Consider the following 24,761-nt stretch of genomic DNA (forward strand, 5'->3'; position numbering starts at 1 on the left):
ATGTCTGACACCACAGGATGGAAAAATCACCGTCAACCTAACCCTAAACCCATCCCAGGCCACATTTTCCAGAATATTGTACAGGATCCTAAAGGAGGATCAGAAATGTTAGGAACAAGTGGCGATGATCATCGTAAAAGGCTTCAGTGAGACGAGCAGATCAATCAATCAATCAATCATCTGCTTATAATGTAAAATTAGAATAAAACACCATGAATTAGATGTTGGGTATATTTCATAGCTAAAAGGACGCGATGAGGCGAGATTTGGGTGATAAAGTAATATTATACGAGTGGCTCACACGAATGTTCTGGTCGCCCTTCCTGTTTGCTTTGAAAAAAATCTTACTTATTGTAAGAATTATTCCCATTAAGATTTTTTCGAGGGGGAATGTTGGCCAAGAAATAAAACTGGAATTGCACTGTGAAAGTTCTGGAAAGCAGGGCCTGGTGCGTCTGCAGAATGGAAACAATTATAGGAACAATTCAATATTTCTTTCTTTCTGCTTTGCTCCCTTCATGAAATGTCCCATAAAGATAAACAACAAAAGATAGTTCAATCCGTCTGTCATGTTCTGTCACACAAGAAATGTGTTTACAATAAAACTCAAAAATCACAACTTAGTTACTCCCCCGCCAACATTCTTGAGTCTCTGCCACTTTGGTTAATCTCAGGAATGCATGCATTCATACGAACATCAACAAAGAAATCTCTAAACCTGCCAACATGCCTGAAAAAACACTGAATGTTTGTCTCATAATCAAGTGTTCAAAATGAAAGTAAATATAAACCCCGAAACATACAAATACAACTCTGAACTGATCCAAAAGCACTTGAACAATGGTCTACTGCGACAACCACGCTTAAAAAAAAAAAAGAAAGAAAAGCTTTCATAATTTTTTTTGTATATACAAAAACACACCAATGAGCATCCCCTGTTATTTTATAACTTGATTCTTCCAATAATGCAATTTACATGGAGCAAGACAAGAGAGTAATGGGCATTAGTTAATACAGTGGTTTGTTTATATGGGAAGAAGCAACAGAGTTCAGGCGGGCAGAGAAGCGACAGGTGGAGGAGAGGAGAGGGGAGGAGAGGAGGGTCCAATCGGGATGGGACGGGAAGGGAGGGGAGAGTCGATGCCGATGGGACGGGATGAGGCAGGATGTTAAACCAACGCGAGGTGAGGGGCGGGAAAGTCCGACATGAATAGAACTGAAAGCCGGACCCCTCCACCACACCCAGCCGCAGAAATCAAAGGTAGCTTAGCTCTCTTGCAGTAGAAATGGAAAGATAAGCATTTAAATGTTCGTATTTCTTTTTGTCGGTTGCTTCAAGATGCATTTTTCTTGTGTTAGCGTGTAGATTGGAGTCTTCTTGTTCCAAGCATCTGAGTGACTCTGTCATTCTTTAGGGCTAAAAAAAACAAATCAAAAACATCCGTTTTAAACTCACCCTAGATAAGTGGACCAACACACTCCCTCATAGTTTACAGCGATGAAAGTAAATCGCAAAGGTCCCAATCGGGTTGAGTAAGTAAAGTAAATACCTCAGCCCTGTTTGTGTAGTCGTGTACACAGTACTTCTAAAATACTTTTCTCTAAAGCACCGGGTCCCAGCAGTGAAATAGTTCTTTGCGTTCCATATTCAGACATTTCCCTCACTGACCAGTGGACAACAGCAGGACATTAAGACATCTATTGTCACTCCCCTCGGTGTCCACTGAACTGTCTTCAAGGAGTTCAATATCACGCACATGGTTTTCACCACTGTCAATATCTTTTAATGGACCTGCAGTGCAAAAGTTTATTCAGCATGATTGAGAGACTATTATAGTAATAGTAAAAAAACAAACTATAGTAACTACTTTTGGACCAATTACATTACTAACCAATTATTCCTATTAATCCAGACTATAGGATCCATGTTATGTTACTGTTATTACAGTCTTATTAATGCTTGTTGGGCACTTTGCATGTTTAAACAACCACACTGACATCTAGTGGTCTTGTATTACAAACGGTAAAACCACACAGAGCCCTTCTGTTTGAAACAAAGCAAAAACAAACAAACAGATAAAACAGACTTGTGTACTTTTAGAAACATTTTAGAAAGTTCATTGCATTTGAATTTGGTTTTTTTCATTTTTATCATAAATGGTTGACCTGCATCAATCTCATCTGTCTTGAAAACGCAAGAACGCCGCGTCCTGAAATAACTGTTGGTGTGAAGCCGCCGGCCTTCCTTCTCACATACCTGCGATTCTCAGGAGCCCTGGTAGGTTTCCTGGAAACGAGCCGTCTCCTCAAAGATCAGTTCCTTCAGCCTCTCCTTGGGAAGGTCGTCCAGCTCCATGGAGAAGGTGAAGGGTTCCTCCGCTACTGGCTACACACACACACACACACACACACACGCACAATGTACAAGCCTTCAACTGAAAGCTGACAATAAGGTTTAACAACTAAGTCCCGGTGGTTGAATGTGGACTTTCGTTGTGTAATACTGCTGAAATATGTTGAAAAGTTATTAACCTGATATCTGCAACTATCAGAGCTGGAGGTGGAGACTTGAATAGTTAAGATTAAAAACAGCAACAACAACAAAAGAAGCTGCATTTAGAAAAACAGCTGAAAAGCAGGGCTGGTTGCTCTGCGCGTACCTCATCAGTGGGGTCGTAGTACTGCTCCAGGTAATTATGAGCCAAGGCCTCCTCGACGCTGATGCGCTTCATGGGGTTAAAGGTCAACATGTGGCCCAGCAGGCAGAGAGCTGCATTAGATTCATCAAGAGTTTAAGTTCAATCACCAGACTGTGCGATAATGTCACATTAAACCTGACTGATTTCATTCTCTAGATGCATGCCGGACTGATAATTTAACAAACTGGGTGTGAGGTGAGGCGCTTTTTAAATTTAAAAAAGGTACGAGTGGAGCATTCTGCTGCCGCCTGTGGGGTAAATTACGCTTTCTTCTTGCATTCTTCCTCAATCGATCCATCGAATATTCTGAGTCTACTTTTGTTGCCATCTCTATCCGCTTGCTGACAGCAGAAAAACATCATCTTCCTCAGTCGCTGTGCGTCAATGGTCACGTTACAATCGCATCCAGTCGGCTGATGATGTAAATAAGCTTCGTGAAATCTCATTAGGCCACGCGGCGCGTAATCAAGATGGCGCCATCGCCCGACAAACAACAGCAGGATGTTAACAGCAACTTAAAACCCTTTCGTGCGGTCTAATTAGCTATAATTAGTAATACTTTTCCTATCGTTTAGTGGCAGTACTTTAATTTTATTTTTCTCTGAAACGTATCCATCAATGCCGTTAACGCATTTTAAATGTTGACAAACCTTTCGGATCTGCCTTGTAGTAGAGCTTGTCCCATGGGACCTTAGGTTTGTCCGGCAGGGCCTGCAGGTAGTTCCTGGCCTTTGTGTTGATGATGCAGTTCAGATCCTCCTTAGATGGAGAACCGAGCACTCCTGCACCGAGGGGAGACGGATGGACATCCTTCAGTGAGGTTCACGATCAATTCAATTTCAAGTGACTTAAAAGTACGGCAGACATTAAAAATCCAAATTAATTTCAACCCGATCTTTCCTAGTCAATCAATAAGATCGCCATCCTTTCTAGATAGCGGCAAAACAAGTCGTCCATAGTTGGACCTCAACCACACCCAAATGCAATACAACTTTTTACATGTCAGAAGCTATAAAAATTCAGGTTAATTTGTTTTTTTAGATTGAGATTATGGTAATTTTTACAGATGCAAACTCTGTTTATATGAACTGCAATTTACAGACTAATTGCGAGAGAGAGAAAAGACAACACGCTAACGTATTTCAAATAGCCGAGACAGCGGTCTTACCCAGGATGTGATTGAGCTGGTCCAAGTAGTGTTTCCCGGGAAAGATGGGCCTGTTGGACAGCATCTCAGCCAGGATGCAGCCCACGGACCAGATGTCAATGGACTTGGAGTAGCCCTGAGACACAGACGTGGATGTAGGATGCACAGTCTACAACCTGACATGCCATTAGTCTATTTCTGGTCCCCACCCCTACACACACACACACCTTTGAGTTGAGCATGATTTCCGGAGCTCTGTACCAGCGAGTGGCCACGTATTCAGTCAGGAAACCTGTGTGGTCGTGCTCAGGGTCCGCTATTCGTGCGAGGCCAAAGTCACAGATCTGAGGATGAAACGGGGGGTCAGACTTCAGAGACATCAGTCTATCAGGGGATAGTTACAGATCAGCCCCCCCCCCCGCCTCATGCTCGCAGACATTTCAAACGGAACAAATGATAAGACTTAACAGTGTCGCTATGGTTGTAAAAATGTGAATAATATTTATAGTAATATATTTTTAAAACTTCAAATCCATCGTCTGTACTTTACTTTCAATCCGTGATGCTTTACATTTCCTAAAATGAATTTCAGTGACCCTCCATGTTTTTTTTTTACTGGAGATTAAAGCGGCTTCGGGCAGCATCGTGGTCCGAGGGTACACATGAAAAGCAGTGTGAACCATTCTTTATCTTTCAGTCTCCTCAAATACATTCATCAAACACAAGTTATTCAGCTTATAAATATGAATATTCAGATCAGCGTCGGTGCAGAAAGAAGAAACACGACAGGGAAAGCGTTGAAGCTGAAGAGAAGCCGGTTGCACTTTAAACATCAAGCAGCCATCATGTGTTACGAATGGCACCATCTAACAGTAATATAAATTATTTACACTACGTAGAACCTCACGAATAAACTCTACTGCACACAACCTTTGGCCAATCATCTGCTAGCTTAACAAACGCACACTCCAGAAAAACACAGCTGGGAGGCATACGATATGGATTATCTGTAAATTCCAAATCTTGCTGAGCAAATGTTAATGAACAACAAAGAATTAGCATGAAGGAGCTTGAACAATAGATTACAAAATTGGAAATGAAAACCTGGCCCAGACTCAAGACATGAAGGTACAAGACGCCACGAACGACGCCACCGCGCCGTGATGAAATGCTTAACTGTACTTTAGCAGAACACCATTCAAGATAAACAATTATTTGGCAGCGCCTTCGTCGACAAGGGCGGGCTTTAGCCGTTCCCTCACCCACAACCTACATTCCTGAGATACCTTTTCAATAAACACCAACGTTAAAAAAAAAAGAAAAAAGGAAAAAGCGCTGCGTGCACGTGCAGTTTCCCCGTGCTGTAGGCGTGCATTTAAAACCCACCACTGCTTAAACTGTACACGAGATGCTACTGGTGCTACTGGTGCGAGCTGACCTTGAGGTCACAGGTGGTGTTGATGAGCAGGTTGGAGGGTTTGAGGTCCCGGTGCAACACGTTTGCTGAGTGAATGTACTTGAGGCCTCGCAGGATCTGGTAGAGGAAATAGCAGACATGGTCGTTGCTCAGCTTCTGGCCTTTCAACAGCTTGTACAGGTCTGTCTCCATCAGCGTCTGCACAATGTAGCTGGAGGACGTGGGGGTCAAGGAGGACAACAGCACTAATGGTGTCCAGTGGCAGCGCAGGAAACAAGAAGACCACTCAGAGCAATTTCATCCCATCGTAATCGGTCACATGAGTGCAGGAATAAAATTAAAACCACAAAAGCCTAAGAGTCCGGAGGAGTCCAAACGTCTGCACCGACACGCAGAAACGTCTGTTGGTAAACGTTTCGCTATGTCAGTGTGGAGTTTTCTCCAACACCGGAGTCAAAAATGAAACATCTAATGGTCAACGAACCAAAACATTAAAATGTTTTCAGGATCAACTGTTCTTACCGAGCTCTACCACGGGGTGAACTTAGTGACTTCTGTCACCAAGTTTTGGATTATGACCCGCTAAACTAGCGGCACACGTCAGCTAAATGTTACATTTAGTGTTACTAAATATTCGGATGGTATGACTTGACTAAGATGGTGAAAATTCTACTCGCTGTAACTGTTTAAGATCAAGTTAAAAGAGGGCGTTGGCAGGACTCAATTCTTAAGGTCCATTTTCAGTACAGGGTATTGCCTCAAGGCCACTTTATTTGCCCCCCCCCCCCCCCCCCCCCCCCCATCAATAATTTAGCTCCTGGTATCTGGCAACCATTCTTTGGTTCTCCCTCAGACTGCAGCTCACGCTTGCATTAATCGATTTCTTGGACGCAATGATGCATGAAATCAATCTCGTGTAACTCCTCCACTCCTTCCAGTTTGTGCCCTTCATCATGCTCGTGTGCACTGTTCCCATTAGCTGAGCAACACAAAGAGACTCACTGATGATGACTGAACATTCGGTTACGTCTTCCCTCAGCAAACATGTACAACAGTTTGACAAATGAAGAAGATATCTAATAATATTGACAAATTGCAAGTATTCTTTCACATGCAGGAATGACCGGCGAAAACTGATGCTTTGAACTTGGTGATTTCAAGATATATGCAAGTGAATTTCTCCATTTATTTATTTTAAAGTCACCATCTGCTCAGAGAGGAGGTACATGAGAGGTCACCAGTTCTACTCGACTTAGCTTTGGTATGAGGTAAATATTAGGAGGTCATTTTCCATTAGATGATAGTACTGCCTCCGGCCCCAATAGGAAAGTTGTACAAAGCTGAGACGGACATTCTGACTTTTTAGCTTCATACAGACCAAACCTGCACTCGCCCTCCCAAAAGCCAAGGTTCAGAGCATACACCCCGACTTTTGTCTGGCAAAAAAGGTGGTCCACACGCATAATATCTACTAAGGTAAGGTGTTGGACATGTAGCACAAAAAAATAACAAGGTTATTAATAAAGTGTAGAAATCGCAGCATAAGGCTCAAAAACACAAGCAATAAATAAAATCATTGAAATGAAGTAAGTTTTGATACTTACAAATTTGAATGATCCAGAAAGATTTTTTTTTTCTTCATGCAAACATTTTTGTTAGAATTATTCTGTTCCCTCAATTGAATTCAAGTAACTTTTGAACGACCAAGGAAGACATGTTGGGTACTATAAAGGTACTATAGTACTGCATTTAAAACGATGCCAACTTAAAGGATCTTGTTTGAACACGGTGTTCACGCCTCGGTGACAAATTCCTCTCAACCTCAGATCAATCATCCAGAGCGATACCACTTACGCGCTAGTACTGCAGCTAAAATCAAGTTAACAAATAGAGTAAATCTAGTCAGGGAGATGACAACGACTAACCCAATCATGAATCACAACTGCTGGGTCGGATGAAAACACTTCCCTCTGTTTTACATGACCTGGCTGACGGGTCGACTCTCGTCTCACTCTCATGGGTTTTGACTTTTATTTCAGAGCAGGAAAAAAAAGATGGCTTCCTATGGTCTGAGGAGAAACTCGTCTTCCGTTGCTACTCTATCACTATTTGTAGATGTCTCCTCACAGATCATTAAGAAACGAGCGACTCATTCAAAGCTTGGCAAATAAACGAGACCATTCCCGTAATCCATTCAAAAAGGATACACATCTCTCATGTTGTCAATGTGCCGTGCCCTGAGAATGTCATTGATGCCAATGATGTTCTCATGGTGGAAACGCAGCAGGATCTTGATTTCTCTCAGCGTCCGCTGGCAGTAAGTCTGGTGCTCAAAGGGGCTGATTTTCTTGATGGCTACACGATGGCTTGTCATGTTGTCCATCGCAGAGCTGGATAAGGAAATTGGGGGGAAATGAACACAAAACAAGTCTTATATTACACAATGTCTGCGTCAGAATCCAGATTGATGCCAAGGCAAAAGAAAGAAAGACAGAAAGAAAGGCGGTGTCGCAGGCAGCCATGCCGAGGCGGCACATGTGACCCTTAATTTGCAGCGATGGGTTGTGAAGTCCGAGATCGAGGTCCGGGAGTAGGAGCAGCGTCAGTGTGGGGTAGGTGCAGAGAAGATGGAGGACAGGATGGAGACCAGACGGACCAGATGGAGAACACGCAGTGTGTGGCGGGCAGCCGTGAATGGTGTGGGACCCTTTGATATGCTGTTAATGCCCTTGTAGTTATCAGGGCCCAAACTACATTACTGATTACCAAACAGCCTTTTTTTAGGCAAAGCCTCAGCAGGAACTATTGCATCACAACTTCCTGGTTGTTGAACAATCCACCGCACCGCTGCATGAACTGGTCACGTTCTCCGTGAACCACTTCCAATAGAGCGACTTGTTGGTTCAATTTGCACAAGAAGACTTCCGCATATCTAAAGACTAAAATAGTCTTTGTTCACTAAACTAAGCAACGTTGGCAACGTCGACAAAACAGCAAATGCTGCAACAGCGCTGTCTCAGGAGCCTGACGTTAAAAATAAAATAAAATAAAATGAAATAGGAAAGCAACACGCTGTCGGTTGCCTCCTTAAAACAAATGTCAGTGATCGACAAGGCCCCTCCTGTTGAAAGTGACGTGCCGGCCCAGCTTTCGTGCTGCCATCCACGCAGTACCGTCACATCGTGATCGCGTTGGCTGCCAGTCGCTGTAGCAGATGACTCGGCATTGATGTCAAACGCAACAGGGTTCCTCAACACGTCCTCAACGCACACAGAGAAGCCGTGCAGATCACATTCAGAGATAACACCAGGAAAAGGCCACAAATCTCACACCGCATCCTCTGCAGCAGATTTGCTGCAGGCCAAGTTTTCAAGTCGACGAATGCAACTACAGCAGTTACAATTGCTGGACTGCAAAAAAAAAATAAAATAACTTGAGTGATAACGAAGACACATTTTTGCAGTCTGCAAAAGATTTTTCTTCGGGGAGAAACGTTACGTCCTGCGCAATCACCCCCAATCTTGTTTCCGGTAAAGCTCGTAGCCACGCCTGTAGCGTTAGCAAGTCGGCTACACTGCTAACCACAACATGGGCTACATTCAGCTTTCGAAGAATGTCTTAATTGCGGGTCTGTTTTGAATATATATATATATATATATATATATATATATAACAACACCTGTAAATTCGTGTTCAATACAATAGTTATTGTTAACTGGCTAAAAGTATTTGCTAACGTAGCCTCCGTTAGCTAGCATGTTTGATTCCCCGTAGTCCGACAGCGCAACTCACCACACCATCCCGTAAGCGCCCTCCCCGATGTAGTTCAGGTTGGTATATCGGGGCCCCACGTCGAACATCTGGCCCTTAACGGACTCGCACACGGTCTTCGGTCCCACTGCTGGCGCTCCATCGACGGTGCCAGCTGCCCCAGCGGCAGCAACACTGTTGGAGCCTGCGGCCCCGACCGCTGCAGTGCTGCTCGAATCCGCCATTCTGCCTCTCCGAAACGGTCCTGTTCTGTCACTGTTTCACTCCTACGGGCCACCGCCGCGCTCAACACGGTTTAGCGTTCGCCCGAGTACGTCGCCGAACCGAATATCTGATGGACAGAGCAAGAAAACTCGCTCAGACCTTCTCTAAATCAAGAGGAGTAAGTAGATTTCGTGCGTGAAGGCGGATTTGGCTTCAGCACCGAGCGTAAATGCCCGTGCAAAACTACGGTAGTAGATATGCGTTAGATATTTCACCAGGGTGTCTTGTATGGGCGGAGTTGCGTCAGGGACATGCACGCACCGCCTATTCCATTCTCTTATGACAACGAAACAAGCGCAATCCGCAAAATAAACATGCAGCAGCAGCGTGTGGGCGTGCCAAAAATAAATAAATAAACATTTTTACACGCTGCTTGTTGTGACAAGAAGACTTTATAATCAAATTGTGAATTTATCGAGGTTTTTTGTGTGTTTATTCATCACAAATACGTGAATGTTTAGCTCAGATATCTATAAACGTGGCGCTCCCCAACGTTACGTAATTGTACTAAGATGTTTTTGTTATTTTATTGTTAAGCCGCATACATGCCCTCAAAAATTGAGATTTTTAAATTAAGATACATGCAATAAACGTAGAGTATTAAATGTTAAATAGACTACTACATAATTTTACTCTTTCTTTTTATTCAATTGTTTGCAAGCGAGTTTCTGACGTCATCGCGTCGGGCGGTCTACTTCCTGGATACTGGGCTGTGTGTTTTTGTTCTAGTATTATTGATTCGTGCTTCATGTGGCATGGTTCATTTCCTTCTGCGACGGGACTGGATCGGCCGGCTTCGTCTAGTGCTCACCCTCTTCAGACTCCCGCATGTCGCCTACACCCTTGGAGTCAGGTACGTTGTGCATAACAATGCTTAAACAACTACACGCCATAAAGGCGCAATATAGGACAGGTTTCTGTTGTTAACTAACACAGTGATCCAAATATGGGAACAAATATGTGCAAATATTTGTCAAAGTCCTCAATCACTGGTAGAATTTGATGGTAACATTTATGTAGTTATTATAACATTATGAGGTGTTAGTCAGATTGAGGTGAATTAAACCATTATTAATTAGTCAATTGGTGTGAATGCAGAATGGCAGAGGTTTTCATCCTATTTCAGTATCTGTTTTCCTTTTGAATATAACAGTGGGGTGGGTCAGAAGAGATTTATGATGAAAGAGGAGCTTTCACTGAAGAGTCCGAATGTCAAGGAATTCATGTGGGTTAGCGCTGGGACCGTGCTGCTGCAGGGGGGACAATGAGAGTCTTACTTTCTGGATGCTTTTGTCCCACATTTCCTCCTCTGCAGACCAGCCATCTCCTGCCCTTTGTCTCATCCTCGCAGTACAAGTCAAACAGTCAGACCCATCACTACCAGTTACTGTAACTTCTACATGACCAGTATACGGACAATGCCAGCCTCATCTAAGCCTCATATCAAGTCCAGATGCCACCTGTATCCAGGGTCCAAAGTCAAGCGCTTTCCTGTGCCTGATGACAAGGTGGCCTGGAGCCAGAACTGGCCACAGTATACTCCAGTGAGCTACACCGACCCATCAGTATTGAAGACACCAGTATGGGCAGATCCTGATATTGGGTGAGCGCCTCACACATAATACATATTGCAATAAAATAATGTATGTTATTCTGAGTAAATTGAACATCTGTCAGTTATTATGTGGTCCAAAATCTTGGCTATTTTCTTTGTGTAGTTGGAGTTAAGTAATTCCGGGTTTCATGGCCGCTTCTTATTTCCCAGAACTTTCTCTCCTAAGTTCAATGCTGTCGATGGTGCTATTGACAGGACAAGCTTTGAGGGCAGCTACAAATTGGACAAGGGAAAACCACTGTAAGTACATAAAAAACAAGGAGAAGTAGTTCATAAAAACTTTGCTTGACTTTGACATAACATCAATTAGTGATGTTATTTTGGTTGCATTTGCTTAAAAGCAGATAGTCCACATCTGCTTTTAGTAACTATCGAGGCTCAAAGGATAGAAAGCGTACTGAAGTGGTCCCACTATAGCAACAAGATTATGTATGCAATTGATCTGTTGTATTAATAATCCTTTCACATTGTGGGGAGATATTTCCTCATATTACAGTGTCAAAGATTTTAATTAATGAGGCTTTAATACCAACAAACACACTGGAGTGACTGCTTTTACTTGGTATTAAAAAGTATTTCTAACAGACATATCTTTAGTAAATGTAGTATATTTAGACAAATTTGACCTTTGTTTACTTAGAAATCCTCGCGGACGTACAGGGTTGACTGGAAGAGGTTTGCTTGGAAAATGGGGGCCCAATCACGCAGCAGATCCCATTGTCACTAGGTAACTTTTTCTGTTGTTGGTTTTCAGCCTTCACGTCTAACATGCAGAGATTTCTCTACTTTCTCTGAATGCTTTAATAATTGGTAGCAAAGTCAACAGTTATCATTATTGTACAATTTCTACTGTGTTCAGACTGAATGCAGGTCAAATATACAGATATTTTTTATTCCTTTATTGATTAAGGTTCTACATAGCATCCAATCTTTGCTGGAATTAGAGCTGTAAAGTTTTCTCTTTGTATTACCTGATGCATGTCACTGTCTGGCAGGTGGAAAGTAGATGCCAAAGGAGCCAAGATGCATCACCCAATCTCCAAACAGCCACTCCTGCAATTTGTGTCCATCCAGAGGAAAGACTGTGGGCAGTGGGCCATTCCTGGGGTTTGTGGCTTTAAATAATGAATATTTGATGAATGAACATAAGCATTAGGAATTGGATCTGCTGTTTTACACCGTATGTGACTGACACTTTGTCTCATAACTTGCTATTCACTATACTCTATTCAAAATTGCCAGTGGACAACAAAAATAAATTCACACCTGGACTCTGTTTCAGTGATGTGAGGTGTTCCTGTGACTTCTTGTTTGCTCATGAGTGTGTTCTGTAGGGGATGGTAGATGCAGGGGAGCAGGTCTCTCTCACGCTGCAGCGGGAGTTCTCAGAAGAGGCATTGAACTCGCTGGTAGTCCCACCATCAGAAAGAGCAAAAATACATGAACGCATCACCAAACTGTTCAAATCAAAAGGATTTCAGGTCAGCAACTGACACATTGTCACTTGTATACTACTAAACTGTGGCAAACAACTGCTTCTCTAAGTAAATCCTTTTTGCCTTCAGGTCTTTAAAGGCTACGTGGATGATCCCAGAAACACTGACCACGCTTGGATGGAGACAGTCGCAGTCAACTTCCACGATGAGTCAGGTATTAGTAATTCAGTAATTGTATATTCTTTGCCTAGTTATAGGGACAAACTTGCCTGTTTATCTGAATGTTGACATGTCTTCGATGCTACTGCAGGGGACAGCATGAGTGAGCTGCCGCTTCAAGCTGGAGATGATGCTGGACATGTTCAGTGGGTTGATGTTGACTCGTCCTTCCCACTCTACGCGAGTCATTCCCAGTTCCTGGAGCTGGTAGCCAAAGAGAGAAAAGCCCACTGGTAACCAGGAACGAAGGACACTGCGACAATGAAGGAAATATTAATAGCCACGCTCGTCTCTGTGTGCTGAGCGACATATGACTAATGTGAATCTCATTAATTAAAATAAATCATAATCTTCATTATTGTGAAAGCCAACTCTGCATTTACTTAATTGACACTCATATAAATCCACTATTTGGTGTGCAGTGACCTTTTAATTCTAGCAGAACTTGTGAAATGAATATACCTTTGAGTCACTGTTTGTTAGAAGCTAAACAGACTGTAAAATGCAAGATGCTTCTGTGTGACACATTACAATTTATATTGGTACAGATTATGTAAATGTATTCACTGATAACAAGAATCCCATTAAAGCAGTGTGACCATGGAAAAACAACCACAATGAGCTGCAGTGAACAGAACACAGACTACATTAGATTAAGTGTAATAAGGGGGTCAAACAGAATGAAAAGAGTGCAGATTCACTTTGATGTAAGAAGAATATGAAGAGTTGCTGGACCTTCCCACGCAGCCGTGAAGCTGAAGCTCAGCCTAGAGACTTGAGCTAAATTGGTGAACGTGTCAATTTGTAGCAGAGAGTGGGATGGGAAGGCCGTTTCACGCTCAACACACATCAGTAGGTGCAGTTTCTCTACATTGTCTCTACATGAAGAAGCAGACAGGGCCAACCATACCTATAGTCTAACAAAGATGGACAGTACTTAATTTCAAAGAGCGAAGCCACTGCAGAGATACAATAATTGTATCTGTGCTACAGACTGAATTGTTTTATTCCTGTAAATTTGCAAGGCCTCATTTAGGAACGTGTCACTTTTGACACGCATCTTCATCAGAGGAGGACACGAAGGGACAAACTTGTTACTCTCAGAGACATGATGCGTATATTTATCGATTTTCTTTCACATAATATTGTAACTCCCTCGTTTCAAAGCATTAAACATAAAGACAAGCATAATATTAATATTAATAATGAAGTGTTATTTCTTAGCCCGGTATGGGTGGATACGGAAATCACATGGAAGTCCTACATTACCCAAAAGCCTGTGCGACAGGCTGACTGACGACGTGGCTGGGTTTACGTTTTAGCAGACCGGGGCGATTCAAAAAAAAAAAGCAAACCGGCTTTGTTCACACCTAGTTCGGGGAGTTTGTTGGAGACTTGCTCGATTGATTATTGTACATTTCTATCCAGAAGAGCTGTTTCATTATTGTTTCATCAATGTCTGGGAAAATCAAAAGCCGAAGTGCTGCAAACGCCGAATCCATTGCAGCCGGCGTGCCCTGCGATGAGCGCATCTTGCGGGATTGTCATCAACTGTACGCCGATCCCGACAGCGGTGAGTTGACTGATATAATATAATGCATGCCGGGCTCGAACTGTCCCTAGAAACGGTCCCAATCCCCTCATCTGATAACACAGCTCAGCTAACTAGAGGTTAACCGGTTTGAGGTTAGCTAGCTACCCACTGAATTAACCCACGTGACTGTAGCCCCGACCAGGGGGGGCTAGCTGCTAGCTGCTAGCTAACAGCAGCTGATGGGTAAAGATCTTCTAATTTATTTGGTGAATATCCGTTGATGCGCGTCTATTTACGTCGAGTCCGGCTCGAGTTAAAACGTTCTTGTAATGTGGCGAGGCATGCTTAGTTTCGCGAGTATAGCCGTGCGTTCACATACAAAGGAAGAACACGGTGTAGAAACTCTGCTCCCCTTTGGAAGCCTGTCCAGACTCAAACAGGTGCCACCTTAATTAAAGTTTTTCTCTGTTTTGTTTAGGGTTGATAACAGTAGCCGAATCTGTTGGTGTGAAGCTGCTGGCGCCCAGGAAAAAGATCACTGTGATGCTAATGGGAAACCACTCTGCTGGGAAAAGCTCCTTCATCAACTGGTAATTATGCCTTTTTCAAGTATGTCGTGCAAGTGTCATGTCAGTTTAGCATTCAGTGATTCCATGACGGGTGAACGAGGTGGTGTCTTTTATATACTGTAAAGAAACATTAGTGCTTAATACTTAACGACTGCAATGCTTTGTGTTTTCGTGTCAGGTACGTTGAAGAGCACATCCAGCGCACCGGAGTGGCCATTGAGACCCAAGGCTTCAGCTTTGTTACGAGCGGCCGCAAGAGAGAGTCTCTCACAGTGAGTTCAACATTAGGAAATCAATGAGGTGCAATATCTTGTAAAATGACTTGAAATGTATCCAGAAGAAATAGCAAAGCAAGACTCCAGTTGTACTCCTCATCTTGCAAAAATGAATGTCTGTTCAAAATAGCAGTGTTACACATAGCTTCCCTTTTAAAAAGAAATCATAATTACTCTAACTTGAAGATCCAGACACCTAGTTTACACATTTATTCATCCCTGATTGACTTTGTTTTTTGTTTTTATAGGGAAATGCCACTCTCCACTTATATCCACACTTCAAACCTCTGCAACAGTTCAAAGGTGAGATTTCACCTCCAATCACAACCTGGGATTCAAACTGACCAGTGTGCAGCAACTGTTTTCCTTAGGAAACACTGAAGCAGCCTTGAGCTTCATAGTCGCTAGCTCATCAAAGAAGTGTTACTCCTGCAAGGATTCAGATTTGTTATAGAGATCAGTGATCAGCATCAATCAGCATTAACTAAAATATCAGCATACCTTATATAGTATTATATCTTACCTGTGCTCTACCCTATAGGTGTTTCAGAGTACTTGAGCACAGAGATCTGCACGTCCAGACAGAAACGGTTCGGCCTGGTGACCTTTGTGGATTCACCGGGGTTGGTGGACGGTGATATGAAGTACCCATTTGACGTTGACGAAGTCATCCTGTGGCTTGGTGGGTTGCCAGTAACGGGCCGCATCTGTCCTCTAGTTATCAAAGATTCCCAAGACAATTGTTGCACCTGGTGCTGTGATGCCGAGTTATTTATTAAACTTGTTACATCGCCGGTTAACACTGGCCTAAAATGGCAACATCTTAGTTGTTGCTTTTATCTCCATGTGAATTTGAAATCGGGCTTGTCAAGAAAAGCAATATTAATGGAAAAATGGTTAAAATAGAAATATCTAAGAACTTAGAAGCAAAACTGAATGGAGAATTAATTTACCTGTTCTTTTTAAACACAGCATCTGAAACATTTGGCTCGCTGTAAATCTTGTAATAGTTCTCTGAAACTCCCGCTCCTCTCAGTGAGGAGCAGGTGAAAACTATCGCTGCCATGAACTTTATTACAAACGTAAGATATCCTCAAACACAGCACGAGTCTAAATCTGTTGTGAAAAATGAAGTTGCGTTCCGCTGTTGCTCCCAGGTGACCTCTGTGACCTGATTCTGGTGTTCTTTGACCCCATGGGTCAGGCTCTATGCAAGCGCACCCTCAACATTGTGGAGAGCCTGAATGAGAACCACGGGGATCGACTGCGTTTTTACCTGAGCAAGGCCGATGAGGCGGGGGGAGAGTCGGACAGGCAGGTCAGAACAGCAGCACCTTGGCTACAAAGGTTGTTTGTTGGCAAAGTCATTCTGCTTTTGCAAACCTTTTGACTAGTTGTTTGTCTTGATGTGGTTGCATGCCTCAGAGAGTAATGATGCAGATCGTACAGGAGCTCTGCAAGCGACCAGGACTCAACAAATGCGGTTTTGACATGCCCACCATCTACATTCCTAATCCCAATAAGGTGAGCGTTCTGCTTTCATTGTCTTTGCTCCTTTTTAAGCCTACTCTTTTGTATATTATTCCTCGTCCTTTTCTGCTCCCTCGTCGCTCAGCCTAGCCGCTGCGTCAATCAGATTGAAGAGGTGTGTCGCGCCATTGAGAAAACGATTAACCAGACGGTCCAGAACACGCTCAACTCCCTGGAGAAAGACTGCGAGCTCATCAGCGAGGCCATCACCGATAGGCTCATCAATGACAGGTGACTGAGGCACGGTCCCGCACAGGGGTCAACGCTAGCGGGGCGCACAGCACGCTTCAGAGACTGACTCGCCACCCTCTGCCCTTACAGGCTGACCAGTGCCGGGAACCGCAGAGCACGTTGCAAGAGCTGCTTCATAACGCTGTTGGGCTTCAGCGTCCCGATGGCCTTGATGGCGTTGCTGGTGCTGGGCGGTCTCTCCCGGGAGATGCTAGAAATGGCGCTGGGCCGCCAAGGGACAGAGACGCTGTCACTCTACCTGGTGAGCGTCGAGCCGTTTGTTTACAGTTGTTGCGTCATCTACTTATGAAGCCTTATGAGGTTGAATTTACTGCTCATGTCATCCACAGATTCCAGTAGTGGGAGTGTTTGACTCCCTCACTATGGAGCAGAAACTCTATGGCTGTGCCGGACTCGTCCTTCTTTCCTTCCTCCTGCTCATCATCGCACGCTTCTCCTTTAAGTAGGAGAACAAAATGATTGCACTTTTGCTGCTTTTTGACTGATGTCGCTGAATCTGTCGCAATTAAACACACATAATTAAGAGGTTAATCCATAAGGAAAGTAATTGTGGGTTTTTGCCCTTTAAAGTTATCCATATCTTACTTTCCTTTATACATAGTGTCCTAAACTTTTTTAGTTCTTCTACTCATCTCTGATTTCCTTTTGTGGCATCGCAGCACTGAGCCACGTTAAATATCTTGTCCAAATTTCTCCGACTTCAGTCAACCGATTCTTCATTTAAAATGAATCATGACACATTCTTGAACTTTACGGCATTTCCCTCTCGTTTTATCTAGGACTCAACCAACTCTGTCAGGCAAACAGAAACGGCAACTGCAGGAGAAGCTGGAATATGTTCAAGAGGTGGTCAAGACCAAAAAGGTATCCCATGTGTACGAGCGATTGAATGTTAAAGGATCGTGACCGTAACAGGGATGATTGGTTGTCTTTAACCAACTTTTCTTATTTTTTCTTTTAGAAAAAGCTATATGAAGATTACCTTCGCCAGAGTGTCAGTGACCAGGATATGGGCTCGTGAATGAGGCAGATGTTCACTAATATTTGGATCTCCACACTGGACCAAAGATCACCTTCAATCATAAACTGGCATTGGTTTTACACCCACTGTTGTGCCACTCTTACCACTCGGTGCTGTTTATGCAGACATATGTTTTCATACAGTTTTCTGGATACTGCAGGAGCCCATTCAAGCTTTCGGTTCTGTAAAATCTGATTACCTCAGTAAAAAGAAAACATGTGCATGTGAAAAGGATTTGGTCTAATGGAAAATGATCTTTTGTTACTGATAATCTCATAAAATTGATTATACATTGATACTGTACCCCTCTGCCATTCAGGTTTAAGGCCGATGTCACTTCAAGATATTTAAAAATCAGTCTGCTTATAATAAATAAATTGTATATTGATTTAACATGTTAAGCACTCTTACATGAGTCGATTTGTATGAGATGGTTTTTGAGAACATTCCACGAGTGTTTTATACAGTTCTTTAAAGGCTGAATGGAAGTCTGAGTTACGTAGTGAATTTCTATGTCGGCTAATATTTAGAATTTATGATGTAGACAACTCTTGTTATTAAACTAAATGACAACTGAGGTCGCAATGAAGCACTTAAAACCACTTTCATCTTATAATTCCCTGTTTTCCCTGTGATCAACTACAACTGTCCTAAATAAAGATATATTCAGTATAGAAATTGAGGATTTTTCTTGAGTTTAAAGTCTGACAAACCTTTCATGGTAATAATTTCAAGCAAATCTTCAGCTTTCCAATTGCATTTGATAATTATTTGTCCTATATTAATTTGGATGCATGTCAAGATATGATTCTCACATTCAGGGTTCAATGCCTTTAAAGTATTTGTAACAATGACAGAATGACTTGTGCTTTGTCTCTTGTATCCTCTGCTCAGTTTTGCCCTTGCCACACCCTGTTTGACTGTAAATGGTAAGGCGGAGACGGCGTGGATGAATTCCTGCATATCAGTTTTCTAGATGAAAATCGAAGTGATGCTTGTAAAAGGATGAAGGCTACAAAGTCGAGCCGAGTCAATGCTATTTATAGATCTGCAGCTTCTGAGCACAGCATGTACTGCAGATGAGTGTTTGACTGCAATCTGACTAAAACCCATTTTAGGTGAAAACATTTTTTTTATTCACCATCACTATTTAGGGTATGTTTCACTTTGCCAAAGAATCAGTCATCTTGGATCCTGTATAATTTTTATTGAAAGCCAAACAGGAAACTATGGAGCTTGTATAGTCATGCCTTTATCAAACAGGAAGCAGGTGCAAAAACACTGACGTGGAGATGTTAAAAAAAATAGCTTCCTATTTTCAGGATTAGTGCTGCTTGGTAAAAAAAAACTTTTTACTTGACTGTCAGGTATTTTTTTCCCAATAAATAGTGACAAAGAGTCTCATATTTTGCAGTGCATCAAAGGACTGGCCTGTCTTTACAGTTATCCTGTCAGTTATTTCATGACAGTAATTTTTTTATTCTTACAATGCCTCCTAGAACTCTACGCAAATTCAACCATCCAGCAAAGGCAAGAATGCCCAATGGAACAAATGGAATTGCAAAAGAAGAGATGTCTGTCAAGCGGCTGAAAGAAGACATTGCGTGCCTTAACTTGGAGGCTGATAAAGAAAAAAAGAAGAAAAACTATTTTCAGTTCTTGCACCTCTATTGTGGCCATGAAGAAAGCGCAAAATAAATTAGAAAATAACCTTCAGGGTTTAAGGTCCACCACCATCATAGACACAGAGGAACCAAATAATGAAGAAATGAGTGTGATCATAATGAATAATTGTTAAAAACAGGAATTTATGGGCGATGAAAGCCAAGTATGGGGAAAAGATGGGACTCGTGCAGATCGCCATATTATCTAACAGATCATCACAAACAAGCTGTCAGCGAGAATCGATAAACTAGTGTGTAGGAACCACACGAACCAAATGTTGACCGAACTCAAAAGGAGGGGCACTGGTTAAACAGGAAGCTAGCTGACGTCATTTCCGTAGGCTCAGACCGGGGAAAGTTGTTTCCTGATGTTGTCACTTCGTTGACAATTTCAAATACCAAACCAAAATGAGTACTTTGATAGGTTTCATTGACTTTTTATAAACGGTTTTTTTTCCCGTCATATTGTCCAAAGAGTGCAGACTGACAAGAATATGAACCCAAAGAGTGAAGACGCAGGTAACTTTATTTAACGCTACACTAGTTGTGATGGGATAATAGCCGCTTTATAACTCGAGTTCTTACTGAACCAAAATGTCAGCCTGTTCTCAACCTGCTGATATTGGAGCAACAGTTTGACTGCTTGTAAGCATCGTTTATCATAGAAATAATGGACGGTTCTAGCTGCTAGCTAACACTTGAGCTGTTTACTGTGCAGCTACTAACATTTGACACGAAGAGTCGAGACCAAAGTGAATTTTTAAATCCGATCCAGCATGAATACTCGTTTATCTTCTACTGAATATCCTCGGCTGTGATACAGCATGGCAGCTGTAACAACCATGTAATAGTTTAATACTACAGATTCACCTTAAATGTAAAACCTTCAGAGACCTGCTGCAAATACTGTAGTATATGTAATAGTGCTGCAACATAAATCAAGTTATTTGAAGTATAACTTGCCCACCGTAAGCAGACAGACAAGCCATTAGAATGGCAGTCAGTCAAACGCATACTTACCTACCCGTAACTCTGGATTAGTAACAACCAACCATTTAAATCTAGTGGATTTTGATTTTGTAATGTTCCCCTTCAAACTGCCCACATTTTAGATACCAACCCCCTCAGCATTCTTCCGTATAAAGATCCAAGCATTCTTCCCTGAGAAATGAAAGATACTCTCTATTGCAGTCAAAGAAAGTTAATAATATATAACCAAGTTTTCTCATTTGGTGCAATGGTGATGCTTGTGAAGGTGTTAGTCTGTAGGAAACATCATTTTCTATGTAATAGAATTATATAAGTGAACGAAATAAAAAAGAAATGGCACCCTGATCATCACTTTTAGAGACGAGCCTGCAGGCCCAGCTCACCGAGTGCCGAGCTCAGGTTGAACACTGGCAGGGTGTGGCAACGATTTGCGAGCTGAGCAAACAGGAGGAACTGGCAGAGCTGCAGAAACAGTGTGATCAAGAGATGCAGTCTCTGCAGGAGGCTCTGAGAGGTCGGTGTGTATTTATGTATATGTTTATACGCACGTGTGTGTTTGAGACTCACAATTCTTGAGAGCACGTAATTCACACAATGAACCACTTTTCCTTTTCGTTTTCCCGGGTGTTTTGTATGGAGAAAACATTTCATTATGAATATTTCAGTAAATATTTTTGTTTACAGAGACAGCAGCGCAGTATGAGGCCAGGATATCTGTTCTCCTGTCTCAGCCTTTGGAGTGGAGACGATCCAGTGGACAAAACATGGTCAGTGTGTAACTTCATGTCTTCTGTCCAAAGCGTTCTACACTTAGACGATTTGCTTTGCCCCCCCCATTTCTTAGATAACTGAAAGGAAAGCCAAGACAGACACCAGTAATGAATCCCAGACACATTTCATCAACAGCCAGTCCGAGCTGGAGAACATGACGCTAGCAGACGGAATGCAAATCCTGCGTGTGGAGCCCGAGGTGGCAGCGGAGGGAGACGGGGTGCCACTCTCAGCAGAAGGGTGTTTTTCACTGCGGCACTGCGACTCGGCTTCGTTGTCCTCCTTCTCCTTAGACACGCCCTCTCTGCCCAGAAAACTCAAAGCTCAGGAGGACACCGAATCTCTGGTGTCCACAGGCACTCTGGTGCCTGAAGCCATCTACCTTCCACCAGCTGGACACAGGCTGATTACACACAGCGACTGGGACGCGCTCAACGCCCAGGTATCAATTTAAAACCGATATCGCTGGTTTGCATTATGATATTATTGACCCGTTTGTTGATTCCCAAAAAAAAAAAAGCTGCTTTGAAATAAACGTTTTACAATTTTTGTATTTAAGAAAGTTTTTTGTCAAGCATTCACGCACAACATTTTATAGCAGGAAAAGAACTCAGACTTTACTATGAGCTATTTTGAATTATTCAGTTGGAAATTTTGAGTTTGACCAAAAACAGATTACTTTTGCGATGTGTTGGACAGCTGTCAGAGCTGCGAGGGGAGGTGAGTCGACTGCAGGCTGAGAACGAGGAGCTGGAGAAAGAGCTGGACACACAGACCAAGCACACACACAGACAGGTGAGCATGGCTGCTATGAGTGTAGCACAGACAGAGGGACACACACACACACACACACACACACACACACACACACACAGAGCTATCTGAATGTTGATTCGTTTCTGTGTGCTGTCAGGTATCACTGCTCCAGTCTCAGGTCCACACATCAGAGTTCCTCCTCCAGGATTTACAGAAATCTTTCAGCCAATCACAGAATGCGGTCCAGAGTCGGCTGGTGAGCGATGGAACGTCGATCCCACAGAGTCAGGCTGTCTGTCTGTACCGGCCGCTGGCTCCAGCTACTTATTGTACTGTGTACTGGGGGGGGGGGGGGGGGGGGGAGTGTATTTCCCAAGATGTTGATAATACAACAGAATTAGCTGCTCTTTGTCTGCTTGAGTGATGCATGACAACTCACTCATCCGCAAGACAGTGGCTAACCTAGCAACAGTCACTTGACCTCTACGGCAGGTTGTTATAGTTACCTGTATAGTATTTATGTAACTGTACACTATTTTTCATTTAATGTATTAGTCGGTAGGAGCAGATGTTCACATTAGAGTTTGTGTGTCCAGATGGAATTGTCCTTCTCCCAGAGGAAGATGTCCAATGAGCTGTCGAGGCTGAAGGGAGAGGAGGTTGTGGATGAAGGACCGGAGCCCAGCTCCTTATTCCCAGCAACGCTGCAGGTACGATTCCCTTCCATGGTTTTTAATCAATGGGTAGGGAAGGAGAGAAGGAAGGAAGGAAGGAAGGAGGGACGTCGGGGGGGCCTGTCTCTCTCTACTTGCTACAACAATGTGCATGCTGATTGCTAAAGTCTGACCTGCAGGGGGCGCACTGTGAGGAGCGTCTGCGCATTGAGATCGTCAACCTGCGAGAGCAGCTGAACAGCCAGACGGAGGAGACTGGTCAGTGAAGTGTGATTATGTGGAGAAGGGTTTCAACACCAACTCGTGACACTGAACTTTTTTTATATTTTCCTTTCTCTCCTGCGTGCTCCCCGTTTGCAAATACTGTCATCAGAAATTATAGAAGGTGAGTAAAAAACTGATTTTATTGTGAGCTAAGACAATTGAAGGTCCCGTGATGGATGATGGGTAATATTGCATCACGCGTAATTAAATCCCTCCTTTAATAGCCTCTGGTGATCACATTATTATCAAAAGAAACAGAACTGTTCAGTTGAAGTAAATCTTTAATTTAAATAATGACACCTTTTTTCAGTTGATGCAGGGATCGACTTCCAAATGTAGACTCGAAGCGGCCTTTCTTTGTGCTTGTGTGTGCAGTGCAGCTGTCCAGTCTGAAGATGGAGATGGAGAGAATCCAGGCTACGAAGGACCAGACAGAAGCTGAGCTGCTGGCCTGCCGCACGGAGCTGGAAGCCCTGCGGGTGGCGCTCTCTCACATTCAGAACACCAACAAGGCTCTCAGCAATGATAAAGTAAATTCAACCTGCTTTTGACTCCTCTGCTAGGTCTCCTTGCTAAATAAATTAGAATCTCTAATTTTGTTCTCTGAATACTTGGGATTACGGCAAAGTTTATATTCTGAATATGACAAATACAGACAGGCATTGTTGACTGTTTTCTCTGTGGCTGTCAGGCAGCCCTGCATCAACAGTGTCTGGAGCTGCGAAGCCAGGTAATCAGTCTGCGCTCCCAGTTTGACACCAGCCAGACCGTTCAGAGGGACTTCGTCCAGCTCTCCCAGTCCCTGCAGGTGAGAGGTCGTACGCAGCTGTAGAAGACGGCTCACGCGGGGGAGCGATTGTTAAATAGCCCGAATGAATGGAAGTTATTAATACTTTAGGACGCTTTTTACTTCCATTGCAGGTGAAGTTGGAATTAATTCGGCAGGCCGAGAGCTTTGAGAAAGTCAAGGACATTCTGGAAGATGAAGTCAGTGAAGCTGCAGACGACTCCTGATTTTAAAGTCTCACTGGAACCAAAGTCCAAATATGACAGGAGGGCTGACCTACCATCACTACAAGAAATACTGAGAATCACAGGGAAAGTGCTGCTAGCGCCTCCAACATGGGATTTATTCTCATCTGCGTTTTGTGTTTGCTTCAGGGATGATAATGCTTCAGCGTTGAAACTGTTGCTGAGTGACCAAAAGTGATTTCCAATGAGTCTTAAATGCTATGAGAAAGTTTATTTCACTACTAATACATAGGTAAAATATATTTTAGCTAAAACTTGACAAGAGTCCAAAGAAACCCTCGATTAACGCAACACGTTTGTTACATGTATAAAGCGCACTACCTTTCTACCCTCATGTTTTATGTGAAGGACCTGTAATAAGACACTGAATCACAGTGCAGTAATGAAGTGATCCAAAGTTGGAAGTCTCTGAAATAAACTGCGTTTCAGATGTAATATATTATTTTCGGCATGTCTTAATTGTCTTTTTATTTTTAATTTAGCTCATTGTTGGTAACTTCCTGTTCGTACTACAGCCATGTCGGCTTTAGGCTTTAAAGAAGCTTGATGACTGTAAGAAAAGAAGTGAAGTCAAATTTAATGAATGAATGTATAAAAAAGAAATGTGTGTCGTAAACCTTTCACGGCATCAGTTTAACAGTAGTCTTAAAACTTGATTTTGAGGCGCTCCATACACCAAAGTGTATGTATAATACTGTATAATACTGATGTGCATAACATGCGTGTTTCACTACATGATAATAAAAAAAATCATGTGTCAACTGAGCATTCTTAATCATCTTGTAAAATGGATTTACATGCCGTAAAACGGTGTTAATATGAACATCTTAATTGAACTAGCATGCATTCATCTCATTTGTG

General features: G+C 42.8%; 4 protein-coding genes across 4 annotated transcripts; 3 read left to right on the forward strand and 1 right to left on the reverse strand.

Moving 5' to 3' along the window:
- Window positions 1–312: 312 nt before the first annotated feature.
- On the reverse strand, window positions 313–9,273 carry mapk3 (mitogen-activated protein kinase 3). The gene is made up of 9 exons (XM_068750024.1): window positions 9,056–9,273; window positions 7,471–7,653; window positions 5,285–5,474; window positions 4,074–4,190; window positions 3,868–3,982; window positions 3,350–3,481; window positions 2,661–2,770; window positions 2,258–2,386; window positions 313–1,417 (listed from the first exon to the last, which is right to left on the reverse strand). The coding sequence occupies exons 1-8, from the start codon at window positions 9,256–9,258 to the stop codon at window positions 2,267–2,269; spliced, it is 1,170 nt and encodes a 389-aa protein (XP_068606125.1). The 5' UTR covers window positions 9,259–9,273; the 3' UTR covers window positions 313–1,417; window positions 2,258–2,266.
- A 780-nt stretch (window positions 9,274–10,053) lies between these two features.
- Window positions 10,054–13,147, forward strand: nudt9 (nudix (nucleoside diphosphate linked moiety X)-type motif 9). Its single transcript, XM_068750227.1, has 8 exons — window positions 10,054–10,151; window positions 10,614–10,901; window positions 11,064–11,153; window positions 11,554–11,640; window positions 11,909–12,020; window positions 12,248–12,394; window positions 12,479–12,563; window positions 12,660–13,147. Exons 1-8 carry the CDS (start codon window positions 10,054–10,056, stop codon window positions 12,803–12,805), a joined length of 1,053 nt encoding a protein of 350 aa, XP_068606328.1. The 3' UTR covers window positions 12,806–13,147.
- Window positions 13,148–14,023: 876 nt separating this feature from the next.
- si:ch211-11k18.4 (uncharacterized) lies at window positions 14,024–17,749 on the forward strand. Its single transcript, XM_068749792.1, has 12 exons — window positions 14,024–14,141; window positions 14,581–14,692; window positions 14,850–14,943; window positions 15,195–15,249; window positions 15,488–15,628; window positions 16,104–16,264; window positions 16,372–16,470; window positions 16,562–16,707; window positions 16,798–16,969; window positions 17,058–17,170; window positions 17,508–17,592; window positions 17,690–17,749. Exons 1-12 carry the CDS (start codon window positions 14,024–14,026, stop codon window positions 17,747–17,749), a joined length of 1,356 nt encoding a protein of 451 aa, XP_068605893.1.
- A 2,128-nt stretch (window positions 17,750–19,877) lies between these two features.
- rabep2 (rabaptin, RAB GTPase binding effector protein 2) lies at window positions 19,878–24,660 on the forward strand (the record flags this gene model as incomplete). The annotated part of the gene is made up of 12 exons (XM_068749793.1): window positions 19,878–19,932; window positions 20,762–20,917; window positions 21,088–21,170; window positions 21,248–21,616; window positions 21,874–21,969; window positions 22,088–22,186; window positions 22,527–22,640; window positions 22,784–22,862; window positions 22,978–22,989; window positions 23,244–23,398; window positions 23,560–23,676; window positions 23,790–24,660. Coding segments are annotated over 12 exons (1,428 nt in total), but the record flags the coding sequence as incomplete, so codon positions are not given.
- Window positions 24,661–24,761: the final 101 nt, after the last annotated feature.

This window comes from Brachionichthys hirsutus, chromosome 16 (assembly GCF_040956055.1).
Source record: "Brachionichthys hirsutus isolate HB-005 chromosome 16, CSIRO-AGI_Bhir_v1, whole genome shotgun sequence".
Lineage (NCBI taxonomy): Eukaryota > Metazoa > Chordata > Actinopteri > Lophiiformes > Brachionichthyidae > Brachionichthys > Brachionichthys hirsutus.

Bases quoted from the DNA above. Each gene is read 5' to 3' on its own strand.
- si:ch211-11k18.4 (XM_068749792.1), top strand. From the start codon at position 14,024: ATGTCTGGGAAAATCAAAAGCCGAAGTGCTGCAAACGCCGAATCCATT. The intron at 16,708-16,797 runs GTGACTGAGGCA...CTGCCCTTACAG, and splicing joins GATAGGCTCATCAATGACAG to GCTGACCAGTGCCGGGAACC. The intron at 17,171-17,507 runs GTAGGAGAACAA...CGTTTTATCTAG, and splicing joins ATCGCACGCTTCTCCTTTAA to GACTCAACCAACTCTGTCAG.
- mapk3 (XM_068750024.1), bottom strand. From the start codon at position 9,258: ATGGCGGATTCGAGCAGCACTGCAGCGGTCGGGGCCGCAGGCTCCAAC. The intron at 7,654-9,055 runs GTGAGTTGCGCT...TTCCTTATCCAG, and splicing joins GGCGCTTACGGGATGGTGTG to CTCTGCGATGGACAACATGA. The intron at 5,475-7,470 runs GTATCCTTTTTG...CACGTCCTCCAG, and splicing joins ATTGACAACATGAGAGATGT to CTACATTGTGCAGACGCTGA.
- nudt9 (XM_068750227.1), top strand. From the start codon at position 10,054: ATGGTTCATTTCCTTCTGCGACGGGACTGGATCGGCCGGCTTCGTCTA. The intron at 10,152-10,613 runs GTACGTTGTGCA...CCTCCTCTGCAG, and splicing joins GCCTACACCCTTGGAGTCAG to ACCAGCCATCTCCTGCCCTT. The intron at 11,641-11,908 runs GTAACTTTTTCT...ACTGTCTGGCAG, and splicing joins GCAGATCCCATTGTCACTAG to GTGGAAAGTAGATGCCAAAG.